Below are 25,461 nucleotides of genomic sequence, written 5' to 3' on the forward strand. Positions count from 1 at the left end.
AGTATCTTCTTCCTGAGTTACTGTTAATTAGCTGCCAATAAAATGAGTGTAAAAGTTAAGAATTAACATTGTGAGAAGAGTGAATATTATCTGTGTACAGCACTACACAATATGTTGGTGCTATAAAGACAAAATTAATAATAAAGGTAAATTCGGATTCTCATTTATTGGTAACATTAATTCAGCATGGTGCCTGTCCCTACAAGGCTATAAAGGACGCACAGATAGTCATTAGCCCGTTGTCCTTTCACAATGCGATATGTACGTGCTTTGTGATAATTCTTACGTTGCAGTTACTAGAGAGGGTGAAAATGCAGTTGGCGTCATTCCTGGAAGACCCTCAATATCAAGATCAGCACTCCCTGCAGATCGAAATAATCAGGACGTTCGGGAGAGTTGGACCAAATGCGGAGCCTAGGTTCAGAGATGAATGTGAGTGACCGACACAGTCGCAGACAGGCAGCGGTGGTGTGTGCCAGCATCTCGTACTTACAGAGAGCAGCAGGCAGTGTCCATACATAGTGACCATCAATTACAGTCCACTTCTTTACTTGCTGTACTTCACCTTTTAGTATTGACAGTGTGTTACACCTTCTTTTTTTTTTTTTTTTTTTTTTTTTGCCATTGTAAAATATATTTGTTTCGCCTGGTAAAACCAAATCTGAAAGAAAAAGTAAACTTGTTAATATGAGGAGTCTATATACATTATCACTGCAGACAGTTTTTAATACTGGTTTAAACTGTCGATGCAATGTACTTCTTCAATTAAAGGGCTACCCATCCCTGTAACGTGATGCTGTACATTACAGCTCTTACAAGTGGCCTACTACTGCTGGGGGAATCATGTGCCCAAAAGGAGGTGTGAAGAGTAAAACTTAACTTTTAGTATCATTTTATTTAAACCGGTTCCCCACAATAGTGATCCTACATACAAAGTGCTGATCACATGCCCCTGTCATCCCTCAGCCGAGAGGGGTCATATCCTTATCTGTCGGGGAAACAATAAAGGTTTGTACGGTGCTAAAGGGCGTAGAATCACTTAAAGGGATTGTCCGGGTTCAGAGCTGAACCCGGACATAACCATATTTTCACCCAGGCAGCCCCCCTGATGTTGTCATCGGAGCATCTCGTGCTCCGATGCTCTCCTTTGCCCTGCGCTCAATCACGCAGGGCACGGGCTCTTTTGTTTACAATAACACTGCTGGGCGGAAGCTTCTGCCCGGCAGTGTGTTCGGTGACGTGACCGGCTCTGATGGCTGTGCTTTAGCGCTGCCCTAGCCGTTTTAGCCCGCCGATCAGTGCTAGTGACGTCACCGGGCTTCCTGGCAGCCCTACAGAGAGCCCGGTTAGTCATCGGACCTCCTTAAAATGCCTTTGTCCTGCGCGATTTAGCTTTTTGGGGACCATTTAATGGGGGCACGTTGGCTTTCATAGGATATGGGACACTTGGCTTATTCTTGGTGACGTATCCCCAGCGCATGCTTAAGGGTTTCATAACTAATGTTCATAGTTTTGTCTTCTAGTTGTTCTTCCGCATCTGCACAAACTAGCTTTGGTCAATAATCAGCAGTCTGTGGATTCTAAAAGACTGGACATCGCCACGTATCTGTTTGAAGCGTACAGTGCTCTCTCCTGCTGCTGTATCCTTTTTTCTGCATGTTCATCTGGGGTTGCGGGGAAATGGTTTTTGGTTGTACGCATTCCAATAAGTGCTGTAAATCTTCATGTTTTCTCTGTTTTACAAAGTCACTTTCAATGTGAAACCTAACCAAATGGGTTTTAGCCAAGGCATGTGTAAAAGAATATATGGTGGTCCTGATACCATAATCTATACAGTTTTTGCTTGCACCTGTAAAGGGGTGCTCTGAAAAAATGATTATTTAGCAAGTGTCCCCAGCCTGCCTACCTTACTGAAAGGACTATACTTGGCTGCTCCTCACCACTCCAGTCCTCTGCACTGCCTCCCACATGTCCATTTTTCGGTCCCGTTGGTGTTTACATCCGACGCAGAATATGGTCACATGCTCTGCTGCAGCCAATGCCTAGTTTCAGTGGTGACATGCTGCTTGGGGCCATGTCACTGCTGAAGCCAGTCACTGGCTGCAGCAGAGCATGTGACCAGGCGGATGAAAGCACAGCATGGCAACCAGAAGATGGACATGCAGCAGCAGGTAAGTATAATCCTTTCAGTAAGGTAGGCAGGCTGGGGACACTTGCTCAATAATCATTTTTACCAGAGAACCCCTTTAAGGGTCCATTCACACGTCCTGTTTTTTTTTCATCCTGAAAAACGGTCCGTTTTTTGCGGATCCGTTGTTCCTGAAAATGTTTCCATATGTCATCCGTTTTTTGCGGATCCGCAAAAAACGGAAACATGTATACATTTCAATAATCAAATAAAGTTGTTTGGATTTCTTTGAAAAAAAAATAAATAAATAATTATTTGCTGTGTGTTTCCAGGAACGGATTCCGCAAAAAACGGAAGACATACGGAATGACATCCGAATGTCTTCCGTTTTTTGCGGAACCATTGACTTTGCATTGTACCAGGATCCGATTTTTCAGGAACATAATAGGACATGTTTTATATTTAAACGGACATGCGGAACGGAACAACGGAAACGGACAGCACACATTGTGCTGTCCGATTTTTTCCAGGACCCTATTGAAAATGAATGGGTCCTGATCTGGTCCTGATCTGTTCCGCAAAAAACGGAACAGATCAGGAAAGCAAAAACGGACGTGTGAATGGACCCTAAGAGCGGTTTATTGGTTCTCTGCCTGGTAGGGAAATTGAGCAGATGTCTGTAATGGAAACAGATGTTGTCTTGGAGTTAGTCTGTTACCTCTGGGCTTTTGAGTTCTTTGAGCAGCTGCTTCTTTATATTTCTCAGACGTGGTGGAGATGTAACCTATGTTTCGGATACTAGTGTTACAAACACATTATCGAAACCTAACTTTAGACAATTACTCTGGACGTGGAAGTGAAGAATAAATACTGATGCTACAGACATTTCAAAACTTTTCTGGTCGCTGAAACATTTCTCATGAAACCACAGAATTTCTTTTCCCTTTTTTGTGATGTGATATGTGGGAACATTGTAACTACTTGATGTTTGAAAAAATGTCTTTGAAGATTTTGCCATTGGATTTGGTGCCATAAACAGGACTTTGAGTTGTGTTACTTGCAAAGCTTTATACGGTCACAACATGGCCTTGTGTGACTTCCTCATTCTAGAGATGTTGGTCTTCTCTTCATAAGTCTGCCGGGAAAAACTGTAACCAAAGTACTACACTAAACTATGACCAGGAAAGAGAACTGCTTTTCCAGCCTAGCATTATTTTTTGCTCTCTTGTTCAGGTAAGGGTATGGCCACATGTAGGGAGTCCACTGCAGCAGATGTGGCCAAAATCCAAAGCAACCACATTTGCGCTGTCAACATAAATTGGCATGCAGCAGATGTAAAATCCACTATACATGATAGGTTATGTGCGGATTCCAGCGCAGATGTTCTCTACATCATGCAGAGATTTTATTTTTATTTTTAAATCCCCTCTTTGCTGCAGATTTTTCACAGGCAGTTCCGTTGTGGACAATCCACAGTCCACGCATCACGTGGAAGAGGATGTAGATGGGGCGAGTATTGTGAACACAGGGTGAGTATAACCCCCTCCATCCACCTCCTCCCCCAATCTCTCACCCCCACCTCTTCTCTCCTTTCCTCCCCTCTCCACCCCTCCATTCCTATGCCAAATGCCTGGCGTAATTGTATGGCCACTGCATTAACTCCCTTCATAGGTGGTGTAATTGCACGACCACTGGATACAGCACAGCCGGTCGCATTACCCCCTTCCATAGGCGGAGTAATTGCTGGTTAGGATATCCTGTGTTACCTACTCCCCACAAGTTCAGTATTCACATGAACAGGTGAAGTAATTGCACCACCATTGGATACTGTGTCTACTACGCCACAGCACCAGATACTATATTTCCTATCATATTCTTTCTCTTCCACAGGGGTGTATGCCAAGAGACGGTACCTACTATTACCTGGTCTTCCCACACAAGCGGAATACGGGCGCAACCACTGGATACGGCAGCTACTACCGCATTATCCCATTTGTTTTTGGTTGTTGGTTTTGAGTGCCGACATGGCCGTCCCTGTCCTCCCAGGCTGTATCAGGTGTACACCACTTCAAGTCACGGTGGGACTCCACACTACATGATTGGTCATGATACTCAACACCTTCTTACGAGGTGTATCTGTAGAAGAGAATTCGGTGGTTACTACCAAGAGAATTGAATATTACACTGTCTCTGAATACTGTTTCCACTTCAAGCGCTCCTCCTTTTCAGGTGGCGTATTTAGGCTAGGACTCCATTCCATGGCTACTACTCTATGTCCTTTTCCACAGGTGGAGTATTTATGCTAGCACTAGAGATCGTAGCTACCACTGTAGTACCTCCTTCCCAGGTGGGTGTCTACCCTGACTTTTGCTTTTGTGTCTACTACGGTATAGCCTCCTTCTCAGGGGGAGTATTTACTCTAGCGCTACATATCATGGCTACTACTGTATGGACTTCTCAGGTATTGCGCTAGCCCTTGTTTTGGTGGTTACTATCTGTATGGGCTTCTTTTCAGGGGAAGGATTTGTGTTAGCACTCCATGCCATGGCACCTTCTGTATGGTCTCCTCATCAGGTGGAGTATGGTGCTATCACCGTATACTATGGTTTCTACAATATGACCTCCTCCTTAGGTGGAGTATTGCGCCAGGACTAGTTCCTGTGACTACCCCTGGCCCCATTCTCAGGTGGAGAATTTGCCTTAGCCCTAAGTGCCTTGCCTACCACTGTGTGGTTCCCTTCTCAGGCTTGGGGCTTACATTCCCCCTGCAAGCCATGGTGGCACCCACGTTGCTCTCTTCCTCTCTCCTTGCATTTGCACTGGATATGGTTCTTGCCTTCTGTTCCGTTTCATGTTTCGGCACTGGCTTTGTATGCTGTAGCTTCTACCGCTTCTCTCCTATAGGTGGATCTCTCACACTGGTCTTGGGTGTGGTGGTTGTGTCTACATGCCCTCTCAGGTGGATCTCCGGCTCATTTTACATGACCAATGGATGCCGTTGCACCAATAGGTGGAGTCTTTATGCTGGCGCTTGCAGTATTAGCTTATTCGTCCACTCATTCCTGATGACATGGTTATCTGCAGTACTTCCATTGTCTGACCAGGTTCTGCATGCAGGGTTCTCCCTGGTTGGCATAACCCCCTTGTTTCTATGACATTGGTCTACCACAAGGTTTTCATTTAACACTGCCTCTTTTAAGAGTTGAGTAATAGATTTGACATGTCCTTATGAAGGGGACACACCTATTTAGGGCACATACTGTGCATCAACTGCTTTTCTCCCCTCACCGGACGGGACTATGGTGATGTTGCATGTTGTCAATGCTAATAGATGTTTCGTTGCTGGAACGCAACACCCTTTCTACGTTAAGCCCCTCCGCAAGACGACTGATTGTGCTCCCCCAGAATATGTTTCTGCCTACCTGGCCAGTATCCATACTCCTGAGGTTGGAGTCTTACTGTTCTGGAATGCCTGCACTATTTTTTCTTCTAGGTCCAGATTTTCTCTGTTTTTGTGACGTCGGACATAGTTCTCACCTTCTCTCCTGGAATAGTATTTCTCCTATCTCGGACCAATATTTGCATTCTGCTGACAACCGCATTGTCGCTACACGGTGACAGTAGATGGTCTCTGACGAATCCTACACACCTCCGATTATTTTTGGCGTCCGTGTGCTTCTACTGATCACTATGTTATTTTTGTTTTTCAGCCTGCAGTTGAGTCTGCCTGATTCAGACAGTTTGTAAATTATCAAGCAGCTTATTTTGTTAAGTCTCACGACAAGCCTCTACGGCTCTGGGGGCATCTGTCTTCCACAATACCTGCTCCTTAGGGGGCATTTAATTTTTAAGCAAAGATGTATGCTGCGATCCTTACCTTTTTGGATCGGCCTCCATGAGTGTATTCCGGCGAGTGTATGTGCTCTCTCTCATGTATTGTAGCCTACGCTCTTTTAAGAGTGTGATTGCTCAGTTTCCTCAGGCTGTCTAATGCTAGTCATGATGATGTCCTGGTTCCAGCATCACTCGCAGTCTTCCTTTTGTCCAGTGGCAGAGGTTGTTTTGGCTGCACTCTTCTGCCGCATTGCTCTCTGCTGCACGGCTGGGATTCTACTGATCCCCGGGGATACAGTCTTTTGCTCTTAGACTGCTCCCCATTTGTCTATGGTTTTCCATACTTTTTAGTCTCTTCTCGTGCTGGATTCTTTACAACGGACTGGCTACTCGCTATTTTCTTTCACAAATTGGCCCACAGGGGTCTCCTCACGTACCTAGGAGATGCCTACAGGACTAGTCCTCTGCCAGTTGCCCAGTAATTCCTTCCAGTTTTTTCAGTTTTATCCTGGGTTTAAGGATCCCATCCTGATACTTACACATTTGGTAAGGATGTGTCTGGGTTTTCCTGTTGCTCGGTCACCAGGTCTTGTGCATACCCAGATTATACAGGTTCATTTCTGTTGAGTTGACACCCCTCGGTTTTCCCTGGGGCCTATTGCCATGCAAGACATCCTGGGTTTTCAGTCCAGGTCCCCACAGCAATTCTGTGGTCTTCATTATCTGGAAGTACCTTCTGCACATCATTGTCGTCAGACATGCTCATCCTTCTTGTGGATATTATGGGCTGCTATCCACATCTTCTGAAGCCTCTTGAACCTTTGGGCTTTGTTTAACTGGGTTTTCCGCTTTTTGCCCAGTCTAAGACACTGTACGTTCTATGCTCTCTGACTGGCCTTCCTGGTACATACTCTTCCTATCCTATTTAGGGTTCCTGTGCATCCTTTCCCCACATTTCTGTGCGGGGCCCTATGACGGGCCTTAGATTTGTTCTAGTCTTTTATTCCCTACCCATGGTACTGCTTTGGAACGTCCCATGGTCTCCTGTGTCCCCCCAATGATACGAACAAGAAAAATCCCATTTTAGTACTGGAAAAAAAATTAAAAAAGCATGAGGTTTTTGTTGTTTCTTTGCAGCGTATGGCTCATCCACGTTGCTGGTAGTGTATATGCTGCAAATTTTCTGCACACAATTTTGCAGCTGAAAATCTGCAGCTTATCCACCATCTATAGACATGCTCATAAAGAGTAAACAAGGTCACAAATCTAAATGGAATACATTTACTTTTTGGGCGGTCAGAGACAGTAATTGACTTGGAGTTTTCCTGTTACACACACACACAAAAAAATACCAGCGTTCAACTTTACTGCATTATGTAAGTAAGATAATGAAGTTAGAAGTGCATTTTGACTCCCACCAGCATAATTGCGATCTGTGACCCGCACCCTATGTTTACATCCCAGCACAAGACTCATGGGAAGTGTGTGTAGCATCAGGTCTCTGCCTCTTCCCCTTTCAGCTGGAACATCACAGGTCAACGCAGGGCATGGCAGCCTCATTAGTATCCGCTGTACTGCTGGATGTGGGTTGAGGGAAGGGCACTCTTCTAACGCACAGACTTTTACTAAAAAAATTATTTAACAGGTCTTCATCAGTATTTGAACCCCAGACCTACTGTATGGCAAGCAAAAGAGTTACCATTACACTACAGACCTGCTCTGTTGAAAGGACTACATTTTCTGTGCTTAAAAAGCTATTTTTTCACAGGCATTATTATTATTTATTATTAAAGTGCCATTCATTCCATAGCACTGTACATGTGATAAGGGGTGCACATACATAATACAGACAATTGCACTAATCATAAACAAGATGAGTTACAAACTAGTACAGAAGGAGAGAGGGCCCTGCCCGTGAGGGCTTACAAGGTATAACACTAAATAAATAGTATATTACTGACCTGAAAGGGAATAACTTTGCATAATTTATCAATCACCATAAATAAATTGTTCACATTATACACTGCTCGTTTCCAGGGGTAACGACCATTATTATTATTATTTTTTATTTTTTATTTATTAAAGCGCCATTCATTCCATAGCGCTGTACATGTGATAAGGGGTGCACATACATAATACAGACAATTTCACTAATCAAGATGAGTTACAAACTGGTACAAAAGGAGAGAGGGCCCACAATCTACATACCATCATACAATCCAACAGTGGTGGCTGTGCTTTCACACGATAGAAAAAGGTGCCAACCTCTCTGGTGACTGGAACCATGGGACTGTACATAGGCCAGATGTTTTCCACTAGTGTGTGACCACGGCCACTGCTGCTGGATTGCAAAGTGGTCACAACCCCTGGATACAAGCAGAGTATAATGTGATGGAAAAATGAATCAAGCCAACAAAGGAGGCAATGTGGACACTGACAATGCATTACATTAGACAGTGCCTTGTATTAACTTTGTCTACATGATGAATGCCATTTGTTGAAGTGAGACAACCCCTTTAATGGTTTTTGTTTTAATCTTTTAATAGCAATAACATTGCTGAAAATTGTAACTTTTATCATAACAGAAAAAAAGCTGGAAAGTAGAAATTCTGTTCTTATGCCATAACTTTTACTATAAAAATTATTCCACTGATCCCAATGAGATTTGAACCCCAGACCTTCTGTAACTGTACTCCTCTGTAGAAAGCTCTGCTGTAAATATGGATTTTTAGGGGATTTTTATTCCTTATGGTGGTACTGTAAGTTTACTTGTTTCACTCATAAGATCGTAGTCTTCATTTGAACAGAATACAGATTATGAACATATTATTTATCGTGATTGGCAAACGGGTAGGTGGGAGGCCCAGTTTTGCCTGTATGGAGCCCCGAAATTCCTGATGGTAGCCCTAGATCCAAGCCTTCTTGAAGCCCTGCTAGAAAAATTCGACCTTAGGCCTCTTTCACATAAACTATACGGATTGTGTCGGGATTCATTCAGTGAAACTCGCACCATTTTGCAAGCAAGTTCATTCAGTTTTGTCTGCAATTGCGTTCAGGGTTTCATTATTTTTTTTCACTCGTGTGAAACAAAACTGAAGATGTACAAATAACATCTCCTAGCAACCATCAGTGAAAAACGCATTGCACCCGGACTGTATCTGGATGCAATGCGTTTTTCACTGAAGTCTCATTCACTTCTATGGGACCAGGGCTGCAGAATATAGAACATGCTGCAATTCTCACACAACGCAGAACTGTTGAGTGAAAAAAACGCTTGTGTGCAAAGACCCATTGAAATGAGGGATTCAGTGTGGGTGCTATACGTTCACTTCACGCATCGCACCCGTGCGGAAAACTCATTCTTGTGAAAGGGACCTTAGGCCTCTTTCACACGAACGATACGGATTGTATCCAGGTGCGTTCAGTGAAACTCGCACCATTTCGCAAGCAAGTTAAGTCAGTTTTGTCTGCAATTGCGTTCAGTGTGGGTGCAATCAGTTTTTACACGTTTTTCACAGAAGACTTACAAACAACATCTGCTAGAAACCATCAGTGAAAAACGGAATGCGTCCAGGTTACATCCGGATGTAATGCGTTGTTCACTGAACCCCCATTCACTTCTTTGGGGCCATGGCTGTGTGAAAAATGCAGAATATAGAACATACTGCGATTCTCATGCAACGCTGAAATGATGTGTGCACAGACTCATTAGTAAGTGATCACATGAGTTGTTTCCTGTCAATTAATGCTGAAAGTTGCAAAACTGGAATATGCCCTTTTAAAGGGGTTATCCAATATCCTAAACAGCCTCCCATGTGCCGAGCCCCTCAGAGGGAATATACTTACCCCAGCCCCCCACGGCGCTCCTGGTCCCCGCACCGCTGCAGCTGCTTCTCCCTGTATACGGATGAAAACATCTGGTGTCGGGGGGGGGGGGGAGAGCAACCAATGGCAGACTGGGATGAGCGTCACCTGCGATGCTAGGGAGGCTCATCCGCGTCCCCGCCTGCCATTGGCTGCTCCCCAGTTGTTCTTATTCGTGTACAGCGAGAAGCAGCGGCGGTGCGGAAACCAGGAGCGCTGCAGGGAGCCGGGTAAGTATATTTCCTCTGAGGGGCCCAGCACCTGTTTAGGATATTGGATAACCCCTTTAAAGTTTACGTAATCTTCGGCAGCTGCCCCATGTGAGGATATTGGTTAGTGCATCCTATACAATTGGGGCCTACAAACAGGTCTGTCTTATAAAACATGGTCTTCAAAGATTCTAGCAGTGATTACATTTACAGGAGGATCTTCTAGGCAGCCTAGGTGACTGCCAACAAAGACTTTAGCCAAGCAACCATGTTAACATACTGTCTCGTGCTACGGGAAATGAACGTTCTGTATTTGAGAACTGTTGCCGCCACAAAACTTCCTGAAGACTCCCATTTAAAATTAGCTCAGTGAGTTGCTCAAGACTTTTGATGATATCTCTGTACTAAATGGCAGGCTTGTGCCTACAAACGAGAAGTCCTGCTGATGTGTCAGTCAATAGCTGCTTCCTTCCCATCATCTTCCTCTTTTGTTATCATTTAACAGTTTATTTTATTTATTTTTGTCGTATTTGTTGTTCTGCAAACATTTTGTTGGTTATTATAAATCAGCCACCTCTATATGAAAAAGTCGTAAAGATCGCAAGTAAAATATGTGACTAAAAGAAGTCAACCCCAAAAAACGCTTTAAAAATGTATATAATTTCCTGTCATATTTTGCAAGCTGAAAAAAGGGAAAGAAAAAAATTGTAGTGTGGTAGCAAAGTGTCACCTAGATTTTATTACACTAATTCAAACCAGATAGTGAAATCTATTGCTTTTTTACTAGTCTGTTTTTATTTTCAGATCGCAAAAGTGTTAAATTTTATTTTCTGTACATGGTTATGAGGGTGGTTATTTTGCGTAAGTTGCTAATAGCATTTGGATGTGTCACGGCGGCCGTAAACAGGATGCAATAAACAAGATATGTACCTTGATTTAAAGGGGGAAGTTTTCTAGGCATGCTCTCTGTGACCTGTACAGAGGTCATTGTGCAGGGAGGGAATGGAGTGACCCTTGATTCTTGTATATTTGACTACAGAACAAAATACTTAGACTACCTTAACTTAAATGTGTTAGTTATATCAGAAGAGTTGATGGTAAATCACTTTCTACCGGGTCTCAGGTGTCTGCGTGTTGACATGGAACATCTGTCCCCTGAACATGAGGTAAGTAATCCTATTTTATTTGACATTTTTAGTTAGATCTTTGGGTTTATATATAACTCCCTTTGGTGACGTTTAGTAGTGGGGTATAGGTAGCCGAGGTGTGGTGTAGAACCGTGCAGAAAGACGGTTACACTACATTAATTACTCTAGGTACTATTCTCTATGTATGCTAATATTATCATACTCTGAAGGGGTCATCAATATCTGATCAGTGGCGGTACAACTCTTGGCCCCCCTGCTGATTGGCTGTTTAAAGAGGCCAAGTGTTGCAGCCTCCTCACAGCGTACCGAGCCCACTGCAATACAGTGTATAGTGGCTAAGCTTGGTATTGCAGCCCAGGCTGGATTCCTTGAACGGGACTGAGCTGCACATAGTCCGTGTGACCAGTGAACATGATGTCACTGGCCTAGGAAAAGCCCTCTTAAACAGACCTCCCACAATCAGATATTGATTGCATACCGTACGGATAGGTCATCAACATTGAAAACCAATTTAACAAGGAAATATACATAAACGTACCGTTTAAATCACATATCCTAGGGAAAACAGACTGGAAACCGACGCAGGCACATTTCACGTATGTTGCTTCCTCACGGTAGATGTTTGCATGTAATATCTACTGCTGCTGAATAGAAAAGGGTCCATCTGTCAGCATCCCTACACATTTTACAGTTCTGTACATTGACTGGTATTGCAGCTCAGTGTAAGGGTTCATTCACACGACCGTGCCGTGTTCTGTGGTCCGCAAATCACTGATAACGGCCGTGAGCTGTCCGCATTTTGCAGAATGCACAGGGCCTGCACTATATAGAAAATGCCTATTGTCCACAATTGCGCACAAGAATAGGACACGCTATATATTTTTTGCTGGGCTGCGGAATGGAACTACTGTGTGCTGACTGCATCTTATGTGGACCCATTCATACGGTGTGAATGTAGCAATATTTGTGCGAAAAAGACTGAGCCAGACTAAGCCGCACAGAGCTGCAGTACCTGGCACAACTACTATGACATTTATAGTACCATGACTGGAATCATGGCACCCATCAGAGTGCCATGGTCCCTTCAGCCAACTAATCACTAGTGGTGCTAGGAGTTGGACCCCCACCAATTTGTATATATTGAAATTATATCTTATGCTAAAGATAGGCCATAAATATCAATGTCCCAGAAAAGCCCTTTAACCCTTATAGGACAGTCACTGTTTTTCTTAGACAGGTAATTGATTGTATACAGCAATTCTCTGATCTGTATGCCTTAACACTTTTTTTTTTTTTTTTTTTTTTTGTCAGGTTATTTTAAGCTCCATGATAAAAGAATGTGAGCAGAAGGTGGAAAACAAGACTGTCCAGGAACCTCAAGGGTAGGTGCCCATGATGTTCATTCTGAGTTGCCTTTGTAGTGAGGGCCATAAGAATATCCATCATGTGATTGTATTTGTTTATCAAGATTGCTTTAAGCCCTTAAAAGCGTACCTAACCTTTCAATAAATTATCAATCAGTGGTACAGAATGTGTACATGAGGAATGCCACTATATAATTTGTATCTACCATTTATTAGCATGTTTCCCTGTACATGCTAAATGTCTAGTTTGCAGTTTTCCCAGATCTTTTGGGTGGAGATCAGATGCCATCCCCTGCACACACAAAGTAGAGAAGAATGTGCTTCCTAACCTTTTCTTACTGACTCAGTAGCAGCCCCAGGATCATGGAGTACATCAGAGGTACTGACCTGTATGGTTGTGAAAAAAGCACTTGGGCTGAGACAGAAACTGTCCATGCAGTCTATTTGGCTGTGTGTGGCTCATTCAGCTCGCTCCTCTTCCCCTCTCCATGGATTTGTATGAACATATGTAATATCCTTTTATGGAGCTGAACTGTCCTGGACTAGTTTAAGGCATTTTTCCAAGTAAAAAGTAATTAGTGGGGAGCAAGGGTAAACAGCTGATATGAGAACCTGTCATTTATCATTGATAAGATATATTATAAGATATGAGATATATTACAAACTCTCTTGTATCACTTGTACTATTGATTTATACAAATTTGCGTGAAAAGTTAGTGACCATTTAATTTAAGTTAATTTAAGCTAGGCATGTACATGAGATGTCAGTGAAACAAAGGTATAAAACTGAAGTGACTAGGACAATTCCAGGGAACCTCACATTGTATTTGCATGGTATACAGCAGAAGAAGCTGGGCTGAGATACAGATTTATTGGAAAGGATTCAGTATAACTCCCTTTTAGATGTCAGGCGAATACACCTAGTATAGAGTGAACAGAAAAATTTGCTAAATACCAATTATTGCAGATATTAAAGAGGCATCATGAATGAGTTATGCTGTTTAAACCCCCCCCCCTCATGAAAACTAGCAGACAAAAAAATCTGATTGATGTTGTTAAAGGGCTATTCCCTTCTGAACAACCCTTGTCCATGTGCCCTATTAAGAACAGATCCCAATCTGGTGGCCCGATGATGCATTTTGGGGCATTTGTATGAGCATGGTGTAATACTACATAATACTGCATAGAGATTCCCTAATAACAGCTAATCGCAGGTAAGAAAATTCGGCATGCAGCGATCAGCTGACCACAGAAACAACCCTTAATAATATTGCTTAGTAACTTATGTACATGCACACTAGGTATTTGGAAATTGTAGTTATTTATAAGGAGCTGTACTGGCCTGGGGATGTAGAGGATGGACGGAGTTGCTGACCATTAGCTAATGGTGGTAGTAGGTTATTTACATGATGTTACGGAGTATGTGGTTGGATCTCCTTACTCCATTCTTTTTTATTACGTTTCATACATGTTCAATAAATCTTTTACTGAGTTGATCATAGTCTGTTTTCTCTTCGTTATTAACTGCACAGTTATAAACCCTGAAATATCTTGTAAACGATCCAGATCCTTCAGGGTACGACCACACTGTAGAGTAGTGTCAGGGTTGCATCGTTTGAGTGCCACGTGGCCATAAATGCTCTAATTGATTGTAAAGCGTTGCGGAATATGTTGGCACTATATAAAGATTAGTATAACTAAACTAAGTAGACTGCACTGTTTAGTGGGTCTGTATTGTTTGGCAGTGCAGCTTTTAACAATGCAAATTAAACAGTACAGTCCTAATTAGTTTAATTAGAGCCCACTGCGGCTTGTATGGCCCTGCGGCACTCAAACGGGCTGCAACCATGACACGACCGCACCGTGTGATCGTACCCCTGTTAGGAATATCATGCATCTAAAGATCACGGCCATCAACTCTTTCTGATCTTTAATATTTAGCTAGTAATGAAGCTGGTGTTTCTTCAGTTTTACATTTTTAGAGACCTTATTTATTTATTGTTTTACTCTATATAGTTAAACAGTGTGTTTTTTACTTGTTTTGTACATGGTGGCTTCTCTATTTTTAATGGGAACAATAGGAATCGGCCATTCTTGGGGATGCCAGTTTGTCAAAATACTATTGTAGAAGGGCTCCAATAACAAATGTCCACATACTGAGTAGACTGTACATCTGCCAACAAAGGGGCATCATAGGAACTCCAAAAATGACATTGTGGGACTTCAATAGCGGTCATCCAAATGCTTGTTCAGTCAGCAGCTCTCTCTCGGACTCCCATAAACATAGAGGCCCAGTTTAGCCAAGCATCTATGTGTTTTCATCGGGGAAGAGACACCTCTGGCGGCAGCTTTATCTTCCTCGAGAACAAAAAGATTGAATTCAAAGCACCTGATCCTTTTCTACCACCAAAATCATCTATGGGTAACTCTCCATACGAGTTACACTGTCGGCCGGTCCCATGGAAGACAGTAGGTATGGCTGACAATAGTATAATGTGTGTGGGGCTTATAGATTGAGAGGAATGACCCCAAATTTCCCACCTTTGGTATTGTTAGAGATATATGCTAGATGACTTGTAAGGCACTTGATTCTATGTATATACTGTGTGTATGTGTGTTTTGTTTTTTTTGTTTTTTTGTTTTTTTTGTGGTTTTGTTGGATAGGCTCTTTTCAGTACTACAATAGTTTTCAACAAAAGCTGTAAGTAATGGGAAAGTTTACTCTTCTGCTTACTGAGCTTTAGTTACATTTTTGATGTTTCTTTAATGAATGCAGATTTAAAGCTTTATTAGATGTAAGTTGCCTGTTACACGATGTGTGCATTACTGTAGAGACTTGTCCTGAAAAGGGAAGTTCCCTTCTGTTCCATGTTGCTTCCCTCCCGCTAGGTTCCTCTTTTTACTTATTCCTTCCAGATTTCATTTGAAATTGCTTCTTACCAAGGTCTAGAATTTGCAAAAATGTCACATACTGCAGCACTTTAGTATAGTGTGTGTTTGTTTTTTTTTTTTGTTTTTTTTTATTATTTTTTTTGTACATGCACTCATGAAATCATCCATATGTAAAGATAGCCAGCATGACCTGTTTTCCGTGTGGCAATTTCACTGTATCGATGTGTGGCAGTATTATAGAAGCACCAAATGCTTGTATGCCCCATGTACCTTCTAAATAGCTGCGGCGAGTGTGCCTAGGCTTCGGTCTGTGTTTGTTTTCCGGATTCCTCAATGGCTTTCTAATGCAAAATTGGTTGAATTATGGCATTAAAGGGCTTGTCCACAGTTAGAAAAAGTGGCTGCTTTCTTTCAGTGCTACCTACAGGTTGTGTCTGGTATTGCAGCTAATCTTCATTGAAGTAAGTGGAGCTGGACTTACAGTACTCCATACAACCTGTGGACAGACGTGGCAATGTTTTTGTAAGAAAGCAGTCATGTTTTTTAAATCCTGGACAGTTTTTTCTTAATCATCTTGGTTTACTTAGCTCATGAGAAAATATATTTCACTAGACATTTTATTTTATTTTTTCCTAGGATGATTTACTTTTATTTTAGGTTGTGCACTAATTTTACATTGTGCTGGATGATTTCCTATTTGGTTTTTGTTTTTTTTTAATCAGAAGGGAAGCCAAGTGAAGATATTTAGCCTAGGTGACCTCTTCTTCGTAAACCCTAACCAGTTCTTTAGGGCATTTTGATCAGCCAGATTAAAACGCCAAATACCTGTGAAATCTGCATCCCATTGCTTGCAACGGGAATCTGTGTTGCTACACACAGATTAGCTAATCTACAAGCAGACCTATGGCAGATCAAACTGGAAATCGGCGGCAGAAATCCAAAGGTTTCTGATGCAAATTGTTTTCCTGAGAAAGGAATCTGTATGATGAAATACACAGCCCTATTGCTCCATACTTTGAAGCTGGATCCATGTGTGTGTCCTTTAACCCCTTCAGGACCCTACCATTTTTCACCTTAAGGACCAGGCCATTTTTTGCAAACCTGACATGAGTCACTTTGTGGTGATGACTTTAAAACGCTTTTACTCATCCAAGCCATTATGAGATTTCTAGTCACATATTGTACTTCATGACAGTGCTAAATTTGAGTCAAAATATTTCATTTTTACATTTCCTATATGTCTACTTCATGTTTGTATCTTTTTGTAAATTTACTTAGAAGCAAATCTTAAAATTTTTAAGGAAATTTCCAAAACCCAATTTTTAAGGACCAGTTCAGGTCTGAAGACACTTTGTGGAGCTTACATAATAGAAACCACCCATAAATGGCCCCATTTTAGAAACTACACCCTCAAGGTATTCAGAACTGATTTTAAAAACTTTAACCCTTTAGTTGTTCCACAAGAATTAAAGGAAAACATTTCAGAATTTCATTTTTTTGGACAGATATTCAATTTTAGTCAATTTTTTTCCGCTAACAAAGCAAGGGTTAACAGCCCAAAAAAACGTATTATTTATTACCCTGATTCTGTAGTTTACAGAAACTCCCCATATGTGTTCGTAAACTTCTGTACGGGCACACAGCAGGGCGCAGAAGGAAAGGAACACCATATGGTTTTTGGAAGGCAGATTTTCACTGGGATAATTTTAAGTTGCCATTTCACATTTGAAGACCCTCTGATGCACCCCTAGAGTAGGAACTCCAAAAAAGTGGCCCCATTTTTGAAACTACGGGATAAGGTGGCAGTTTTGTTGGTACTATTTTAGGGTACATATGATTTTTGGTTGCTCTATATTATACTTTTTGTGAGGCAAGGTAACAAAAAAATAGCTGTTTTGGCACAGAGTTTATTTTTAGTTTTTTGTGTTAATGTGACAGGCTAGATCATATGGTATTTTTATAGAGCACGTTGTTACGGACGCGACAATACCAAATATGGTTTTGTTTCAGTTTTACATAATAAGGCATTTTTGAAAAATATTCGTTTTTAGTGTCTACATATTCTGAAAGACATATTTTTTTTTTTATATATTGGGTGACTCATTTGTAGGGGCTCATTTTTTTAGGTATGAGATGACTGTTATCGGGGTGCATATGACTTTGATAGCTTGGTATTACACTTTATGATGCAAGGTGACAAAAAATTAGATTTTTGTACTTTTTTTTTTTTTTTTTTTTTTTTTTACGGTGTTCATCTGAGGGGTTAGTTCATGTGATATTTTTATACTTTTTTTATTTAAGTTTTACACAATAAGCATTTTTTAAACCCCAAAAAATCATGTTTTAGTGTCTCCATATTCTGAGCCATATTTTTATTTTTATTTTTGCCCAGTTGTTTTATGTAGGGGCTCATTTTTTGTGGCATGACGTTATTGGTACTATTTTGGGGCGCATACGCCTTTTTGATCGCTTGGTGTTGCACTTTTTGTGATGCAAGGTGCCAAAAAAAGATGGTTTTAGCTCAGTTTTTATTTTAAAAAAAATTCTACGGCGTTCAGGTGAGGGGGTGGATAATGTGATATTTTTGTAGAGTCGGTAGTTACGGACGCGGCAATACCCAATATGTCTGGTTTTTCTTTTCTTTTTTTTTAACAATTTTATGTTTTTTATGTTGGGAAATGTTTTTTATACTTGAAACTTTATTATATATATATATATATATATATATATATATATATATATATATATATAATTTTTTATTTATTTTTTATTATGAAAAAACACTAGCTTTTCATTTTTGTCCCACTCTGGGACTTCAACTTCTGGGGTCTGATCCTCTCTGCAATGCATTACAATACAACCTGTATTGTAATGCATTGGCTGTCAGATTTAATGCTGACAGTCTGCCTGTGAGACCCAGCCTAAGGACTGGATCTCACAGGCTTCCGGGCTTGCCTTCTCTGCCATCGGGTTCCCACCAATGCAGCACGGGGACCTGATGGGGAAGCGGAAGGCACCCAAACCCTCTGCATGCCACGGTCAGCTTTGACTGTGGCATACAAGGAGTTAACACGCCGGCATTGTTTTCAGTGATGCTGGCGTATGCCGCAGGGGCCCGGCTGTCAGTGACTGCCGGGTCCGTGCCGCTGATTGGGCAGGCGCAGCTCCTGCTGTTCAGCGCTGGTCCTTAAGTCACGTCCACCAGCACCATACGTGTACGGTGCAGGTCCTTAAGGGGTTAAAGATATTCTCAGATAAGACAAATCTTTGACATGTCCTCTTCAATGTGATGCCTTATTCCTGCATGTAAATGTAAGCTTAGATATCTTTATACAGTATAGCATAAGAAATTGTCATTCTGGTGTTAGTTTTTTTAGGTACCATCTGTGCGATCATGTGGCTAAACCCAAACGTTCCAGATTGCTGACGGAGCTTGTCGGTACACTACTGGAGAGTTAAAAGCTGGCTGAGAACATTTTTCAAATCTGTTGAAGTGCTGTCGTTCCCTGTCTTCTCCATTTCCTTATTGCCCTTACTGAATTGCACTTTGCATCTTTTTCTCTACTCTCAGCTTTTCTTGCTCTCATTCCAGAATGCTCTCAGCCTGTCTTTTTCCGGCCAATCTGTTTTCCATGCCGTCGTGTGCTCGTGCTCCAACCTGGAACGTTTGGTCCAAGTCAGGCGCTGAAAAGAAGGGTTAGAAGTGAGTTTTTCTTCCATTCTTATACATACCAGAGGGCTTTTTCTAGCCATACCACTCTCTGATCATTATCTTTGCTCAGCTCTCTAGTGCTAGGGGATGGCAAATTAGATTAACATGGCTGCTCGTCTGGCACTGACAAGTGCTGTTAGGACATCTGGACTGGTAATTGTAGAGAGCAGAGTGGGCTCTGTCGTATTAACAAACGTTGCATAAAATAGTAGTGAAGGTGACGATAAGAAATTTGTAATATATATTAAATGGAACCTGTCACCATGAAAATGTAGTGCAGAAAGTGCCTCTTTCTCTACTTATCAGTCACTTCTCCTCCCCCTACCTCATACACTGAACCTATACTTTAAGTTCACTCCTAAAAATCGGTATTGAAGGAAGCAGACAAAAGACAGCTTTTTAGCTTCTTTGAGGGACTGGGTTATAGCTGCTGCCTATAGAGGCCTATGAAGCGGTAGGAAGGAGTGAACTGCAGAGAGAGAGGCAGTGACACAGACAGAGATGCCTCTGGTTCCAGTAATTGTTTTACAGTGTCACTCCAGTGTTGGATTCTCAGATATATTGCACAGAACTGCTGCATAATGTTCTTCATACTGTTGCTGCTTTGTGTATATGTAAGGGAGAGAAAGGGGAGCATGTGTGCTGTGTATGGGGGACATTAGAACAACTAGTCTCCACTCCTCTTGGAGCGAAGGTCAGGGAAAACTGACAACTAGAGATACAACCTGCAGAGGGAGGACTGGCGATACATGCAGACTAGAAGTCATATAAAGGCCAGATATAGTGTTATTACATATGCATACACATATGACAACTTGGAGAGTATCAGTTTAATGCAGAGTTGAACACATTTAGTTCAATATGTTCAGATGCAAAATGGGACCTCTGACAAGAATGTAGAATCTATAATGCTTCAATTCCAGGATTTGTATTACTTGTCTACAGGTAGTTTGGGATAAATTGTATTATCTTTAGGTAAAGTTGTGGCAGTACCTTAGTCTCATCTCTAATGTAATTTTTTCTTTTAGTTCCATGTCGATAGCTGCAAGCCTTGTGAGCGAAGATACAAAGACCAAGTTTTTGAACAAAATGGGTCAGCTGACAACATCCGGCGCAATGTTGGCAAACGTGTTTCAGCGGAAGAAGTAAAAGGCTTCCTGCTAACCAATAAAACACTAAAGATGGACCACTTGCTCCCTGTACTTGAAGTACTTGCCTTTTTATTTTATTTTTCTCCTGTCTTACGTACTTGTAATATATTTTATTGAAAACTCCAAAGATATTTGCACTTCATTAGTATATCAGCATGTCTGTTGATTTGGGAGTTACGACTGTCGATGAAGTTTAAGCAGGATCTTTAGCCTATACCATGTCTCCGTTCTGTGTTTTGTCTATTTTTTTTATACATAAGAAAAAATATATATATATATAGTGAAAAAGTATTTTTTCTGAAAGGAATATTGGCGATTCTGTTATATACTGCACACACTGCAATGGTACGTAAATAATGTAAATGAAATTCATTGTCATGAAGTAATAAAGTGAGAGATTGATATGTATTTAAATGATGGGTATACCGGTCAGTTTATTGTATTACGAGAAGAGCCAGCGTTACCTTGTGCCTTTTTGGATTCATTCTCAATGAGACCATGGTAGGAGAAGAATAACAGACTCACACTCATCGCTGAGGCTTTTCTACGATTCATTCTCGCATTTATTTTTTTTCTTAGCCCTTGTCTTTCACTCTTTTAGGAGTGGAGTGATACTACTGTGTCATTGTAGATTAGAAGCTTGACGAGTCTTAGAGATTTTAATGGGAACAAGACACTGTAAATACTAATTTAATGTCCTCTTAAAAAAACACTTCAATATTAAAAAACTGTTGATCACGGAGCGTTTTGGTATGGTTTTCCTTCCCTTCAGTGTTTCCGAGTTGTCTTCAAGTAATGGCCATTCTCACTTTTCCATGCACAGCCATGAATTAATTTTTGTCACTGATCCTGACAACCTGACTGTTTCTTTTGTTTAAAAAAAAATCTGTGCTATATAATTTCTTGATGTATATTTAGAGCACAGCCACACATCAGAATGTCAGCCGTAGATTGTCGCATTTCTGCAACATAATTCACACGTTTTACATGTGGATTTTGTGGGAGATTTACCACGGAATTTACTCTATGCATTGCAAACAGTATATGCCATGGTGAAAATCCTCAGTATGAATTGACTTTCTGCGGATTTAAAATCCACACCACAGGTCAGTTCGCATTGTGGATTTGTTTTCTGCAGAGTATGGATGAGAGTTTGTAAAATGTCCTCTACTTTGCTGGTATTATACATAGTGTTGAGCGAAGTGAGCTTTGGATGCTTCATTCGAAGTTGCTTCGTTCAGAACTTCAGAATAATACTGTACGGATATCTGTCTCCGGACAGTATTAAAATGTATGGGCTCTGAAGAGCCGAAGTTATTCACAAAGTTGCGAGTGACTTTGTTGAATAACTTCGGTAGTTAATTTTTAAAGTGGGAAACCACTCTACAACTTGAAACCAAACTCTGCTTCGGTTCCTAGGTACTAGTCCGAACCGAAGCCAAGTTCTGTTTCAAGTTTTAAAGTGGTTTTCCACTTTAAAAATCAACTACCGATGTTATTCAACAAAGTCATGTGCCACTTTGTGAATAACAGACTTTGGCTCATTGGAGCCCATACATTTTAATACTGTACGGAGACGGCTCTCCGTACAGTATTAATCTGTTATTTTGAACGAAACAACTTCGGATGTACTGTCCAAAGCTTGTTTCGCTCAACACGAATTATACGCTGCAAAGACATTCAAAGCAAACACTTAAAGTGGTCAGAGCTCTGTTTTCTCTGATACATAGCTCCAAATCCCCTGTATGTAGAATATAACGTGCTGGCTAACTGCAATCACCAATTCAGGGAAATGAGGAAATAACTGCCTACTGCTGTCCATTGAAATAACTGTATGCAGGTCCTCTGTGTCCTGTTGTCTGTTACGTCAGTTTCTATGCAGGCGAATCCATTTTGACCACTATAGACATTCAGAAAAAACGATTAATTATAGATGGACGGTTAGTTACTCTGCATTGCTGGCATTCACCTGTCACTGCTAAGGCTACTTTCACACCTGTGTTAGGTGCGGATCCGTCTTGTATCTGCACCGATAATGCAAACACGTGTATCTGTTCAGAACGGATCCGTTTGCATTACCATGAACATGCAAACGGATTACCATGATAATGCAAACGGATCCGTTTTGACTTACACTGAGTCAATGGGAGGTGGATCCGTCTTCAATTGCACCATATTGTGTCAGTTAAAACTGATCCGTCCCCATTGACTTAAATTGTAAGTCAGGACGGATCTGTTTGGCTCTGCATCGTCAGGCGGACACCAAAACGCTATTTTGGTATCCGCCTCCAGAGCGGAATGGAGGCTGAACGGAGGCAAACTGATGCATTCTGAACGGATCCTTATCTATTCAGAATGCATTGGGGCTAAACTAATCAGTTTTGGGCCGCTTGTGAGAGCCCTGAAACAAATCTCACAAGCGAACCCAGAAACGCCAGTGTGAAAGTAGCCTAAGTATGTTTGAATCCCCACCCCATCACCAATTCTCCAAGCTTCTAACGTACCCGATATTTTTGTGGAGCAAAGGAAATGATGGGGAACACTACTATCCGAGTCAGCCCCAGTCCCAGCTACTGCCTTTTAACAAATGACAATCTATGTAGCAGAGTCCAGGAGCATCCTGACACATTGCAGGTTCTAACGGAATAGTCTGATGTCACTAGCTAGGTTAAGGTAAGGTAGAATTGCGGGAAAATCCACCCACTCTTAATTTTCAATATTTGGGTAAAACAGAACCTAACAAAAAGGAGGGATATATTTAGTAAATTTAATTTGATGCCATACATGCACTTTACATCTTGCGCTATAATAGTATCCACAGCGAGCATTAAAGGGGATATGCCATGATTGATGTAAAAAATGTAAATCAGACATCATATAGTATATGGCAATACCTTTCTTAACATAGCCAGAACCCGCCCTGTACCTCACGTGGATCCAGAGATCTCCCCATTCATTGCTCCAGTTGTTCTGGTGTGTGTCCCTTCGGCTGCAGCTCTCTCCCTGTAACTGCCCCAGCTTCTAACAGAACATATGGCTGGTGACGGTGGAAGATTTAAACTGAGCACATTTGACCAGCTCAGTAAGGGTCCATTCACACGTCTGCAAGTGTTTTGCGGTCTGCAAAATACAGACACCAATGGATCACACATGCCAGGCACTTTGATAGAAATGCCTTTTCTTGTCCATGTCTGCAGACAAGAATAGGACATGTTCTATTTTTTGCGGAACGGAAGTGCGGATGCGGACAGCACACTGTGTGCTGTCCACATCTTTTCCGGCCCCATTGAAAATGAATGGGTCTGCACTCATTCTGCAAAATTGATGAACCGATGCGGACGAGTGAATGGACCCTAGGACGGACAACATATATAGAGAAAAAACAGGTGGCGCTATACAGATATATTTTATTGAATAGCTCATGGGCTATACTACATTTTTAATTGCATGCAATTACAAAAGTATTCAGATCCAGATGCTGGTTTAAAAAATGTAAAATATGTTTCATCACACAACCCCTTTAAGACTATTTTTGTCTTTTTTAAAGTTGGCATAATGGTACGTGTGCACTGCAGAGCCAGTGAACAGACTACAGAAGAGGATTGTAAAAACTGAGAAGCACATATGTTTTTCAAGGACTGTTTTCCTTTAAACATGGCAATATACAGTGCATTGGAAAAGTATTCATACCCCTTAAGCTTTTTCCGTTACACCCACAAACATAATATTTAATTGGGATTAGGTAGCAAGTACTGTATGTGTGAACTGTAAAGAGAATGATACATGGTTTTCCAGATTGGCATGCCATTTGTATTCAGCCCCCCACCCCGAGTTAATACTGTGTAGGAGTATCTTTTGGGGTATGTGGCTACCAGTTTTGCATATCTACAGGTTGAAATCTTTGCCCATTCTTCTTTGCAAAATAGGTCAAGCTCTGTCAGATTGGAAAGAGTGTCTGAACAGCAATTTTCTAGTCTTGCCACAGATTATCAATGGAATTTAGATGTGGACTTTGACTGGGCCATTCTAACACATGAATATGCTTTGATCTAAACCATTCTATTGTAGCTCTGGCTGTATGTTTAGGGTTGTTTGTCCTGCTGGAAGATGGACCTCTGGCCCAGTCTCAAATCTTTTGCAGCCTCTACCAGGTTTTTCTGCAAGATTGCCCTGTATTTAGCTCCATTCATCTTCCTATCAACTCTGACCAGCATCCCTAACTCTGCTGAAGAAACGCATTCCAACAGCATGATGCTGCCACCACTATTTGTGCCATACTCCTTTCATTTTCGGATGATGTATTGAACAGTGCTCCATGATATCTTCAGAGCTTGGGATATTTTTTTTTTATAACAACCCTGCTTTACACTTCTCCACAACTTTATCACTGACCTGGCTGGTGTGTTCCTTGGATTTCATGATGCTGTTTGATTACTAATGTTCTCTAACAAACTCTCAGTCAGAACAGATGTAGTTATATTGAGAATAAATTGGTGGACTCTGGTGACTAATATGTGACTTCTGATGCTAGTTGGTCACACTGGATTGTATTTAGGGGTACAGGGGTCTGAATACAAAGGCACGCCACACTTTTTTTTTTTTTTTTTTTTTTTTTACAAATTTAGAAAACCATGTATCCGTTTCTTTTCACTTCACACATACTTGCTACTTTGGATTGGTCTATCGCATAAAATCCCCAAAACTGTACATTCAAGTTTGTGGGTGTATCGTCAACAAATGTGGAAAAATACTTTTTCAAAGCACTGTATATACAGTATATTACTTTCTAAATTTCATATCTGCCTAGTTACTTTTGTGCAAATGTCCTGATGGGTATATACAGCTCAGGTCAAGAAGCAGTTCTAGAAAAGGTTAACACTGCTTTGTATTCAGAATACATTCTACAATGTTACAGCATCTAAAGCAGATAAAACATGCTAGAATGTTACAACATCAAAAGCTGATAAAACATGCTACAAACTAAATAAAACAGCTGGCGTTTTGGAAATCAAAATCTCTGACGGTAAACAGCAGCCTGTATTCTGATAATAAACTTGCTGTGCCATGGCGGGGGCAGTTTTTATATTTCTCACTGCTGCTTGATTATTGGATGAATCCAACAATTAAAAATAGCTATTCCAATAACAAAAGCATAGCTG

The 25,461-nt window shown here is 41.3% G+C and overlaps 1 protein-coding gene across 4 annotated transcripts in view; it reads left to right on the plus strand.

Annotated features, from left to right (window-relative positions):
* The window catches only part of RELCH (RAB11 binding and LisH domain, coiled-coil and HEAT repeat containing), a 127,184-nt gene extending 106,140 nt beyond the window's left edge, over positions 1–21,044 (plus strand). For 3 of the 4 annotated variants that reach the window (XM_044293122.1, XM_044293120.1, XM_044293121.1), the window contains 5 exons: positions 294–432; positions 1,524–1,640; positions 11,113–11,201; positions 12,495–12,565; positions 20,180–21,044. In XM_044293122.1, the coding sequence (XP_044149057.1) occupies positions 294–432; positions 1,524–1,640; positions 11,113–11,201; positions 12,495–12,565; positions 20,180–20,300 (537 nt within the window). In that variant the 3' untranslated portion in view covers positions 20,301–21,044. Of the gene's footprint in view, positions 1–293; positions 433–1,523; positions 1,641–11,112; positions 11,202–12,494; positions 12,566–20,179 lie in introns of those variants that run through there. The other variant, XR_006389948.1, reaches the window with a different exon arrangement.
* Positions 21,045–25,461: the final 4,417 nt, after the last annotated feature.

The sequence above is a fragment of the Bufo gargarizans genome, chromosome 5 (assembly GCF_014858855.1).
Source record: "Bufo gargarizans isolate SCDJY-AF-19 chromosome 5, ASM1485885v1, whole genome shotgun sequence".
In the NCBI taxonomy this organism is placed as follows: Eukaryota; Metazoa; Chordata; class Amphibia; order Anura; family Bufonidae; genus Bufo; species Bufo gargarizans.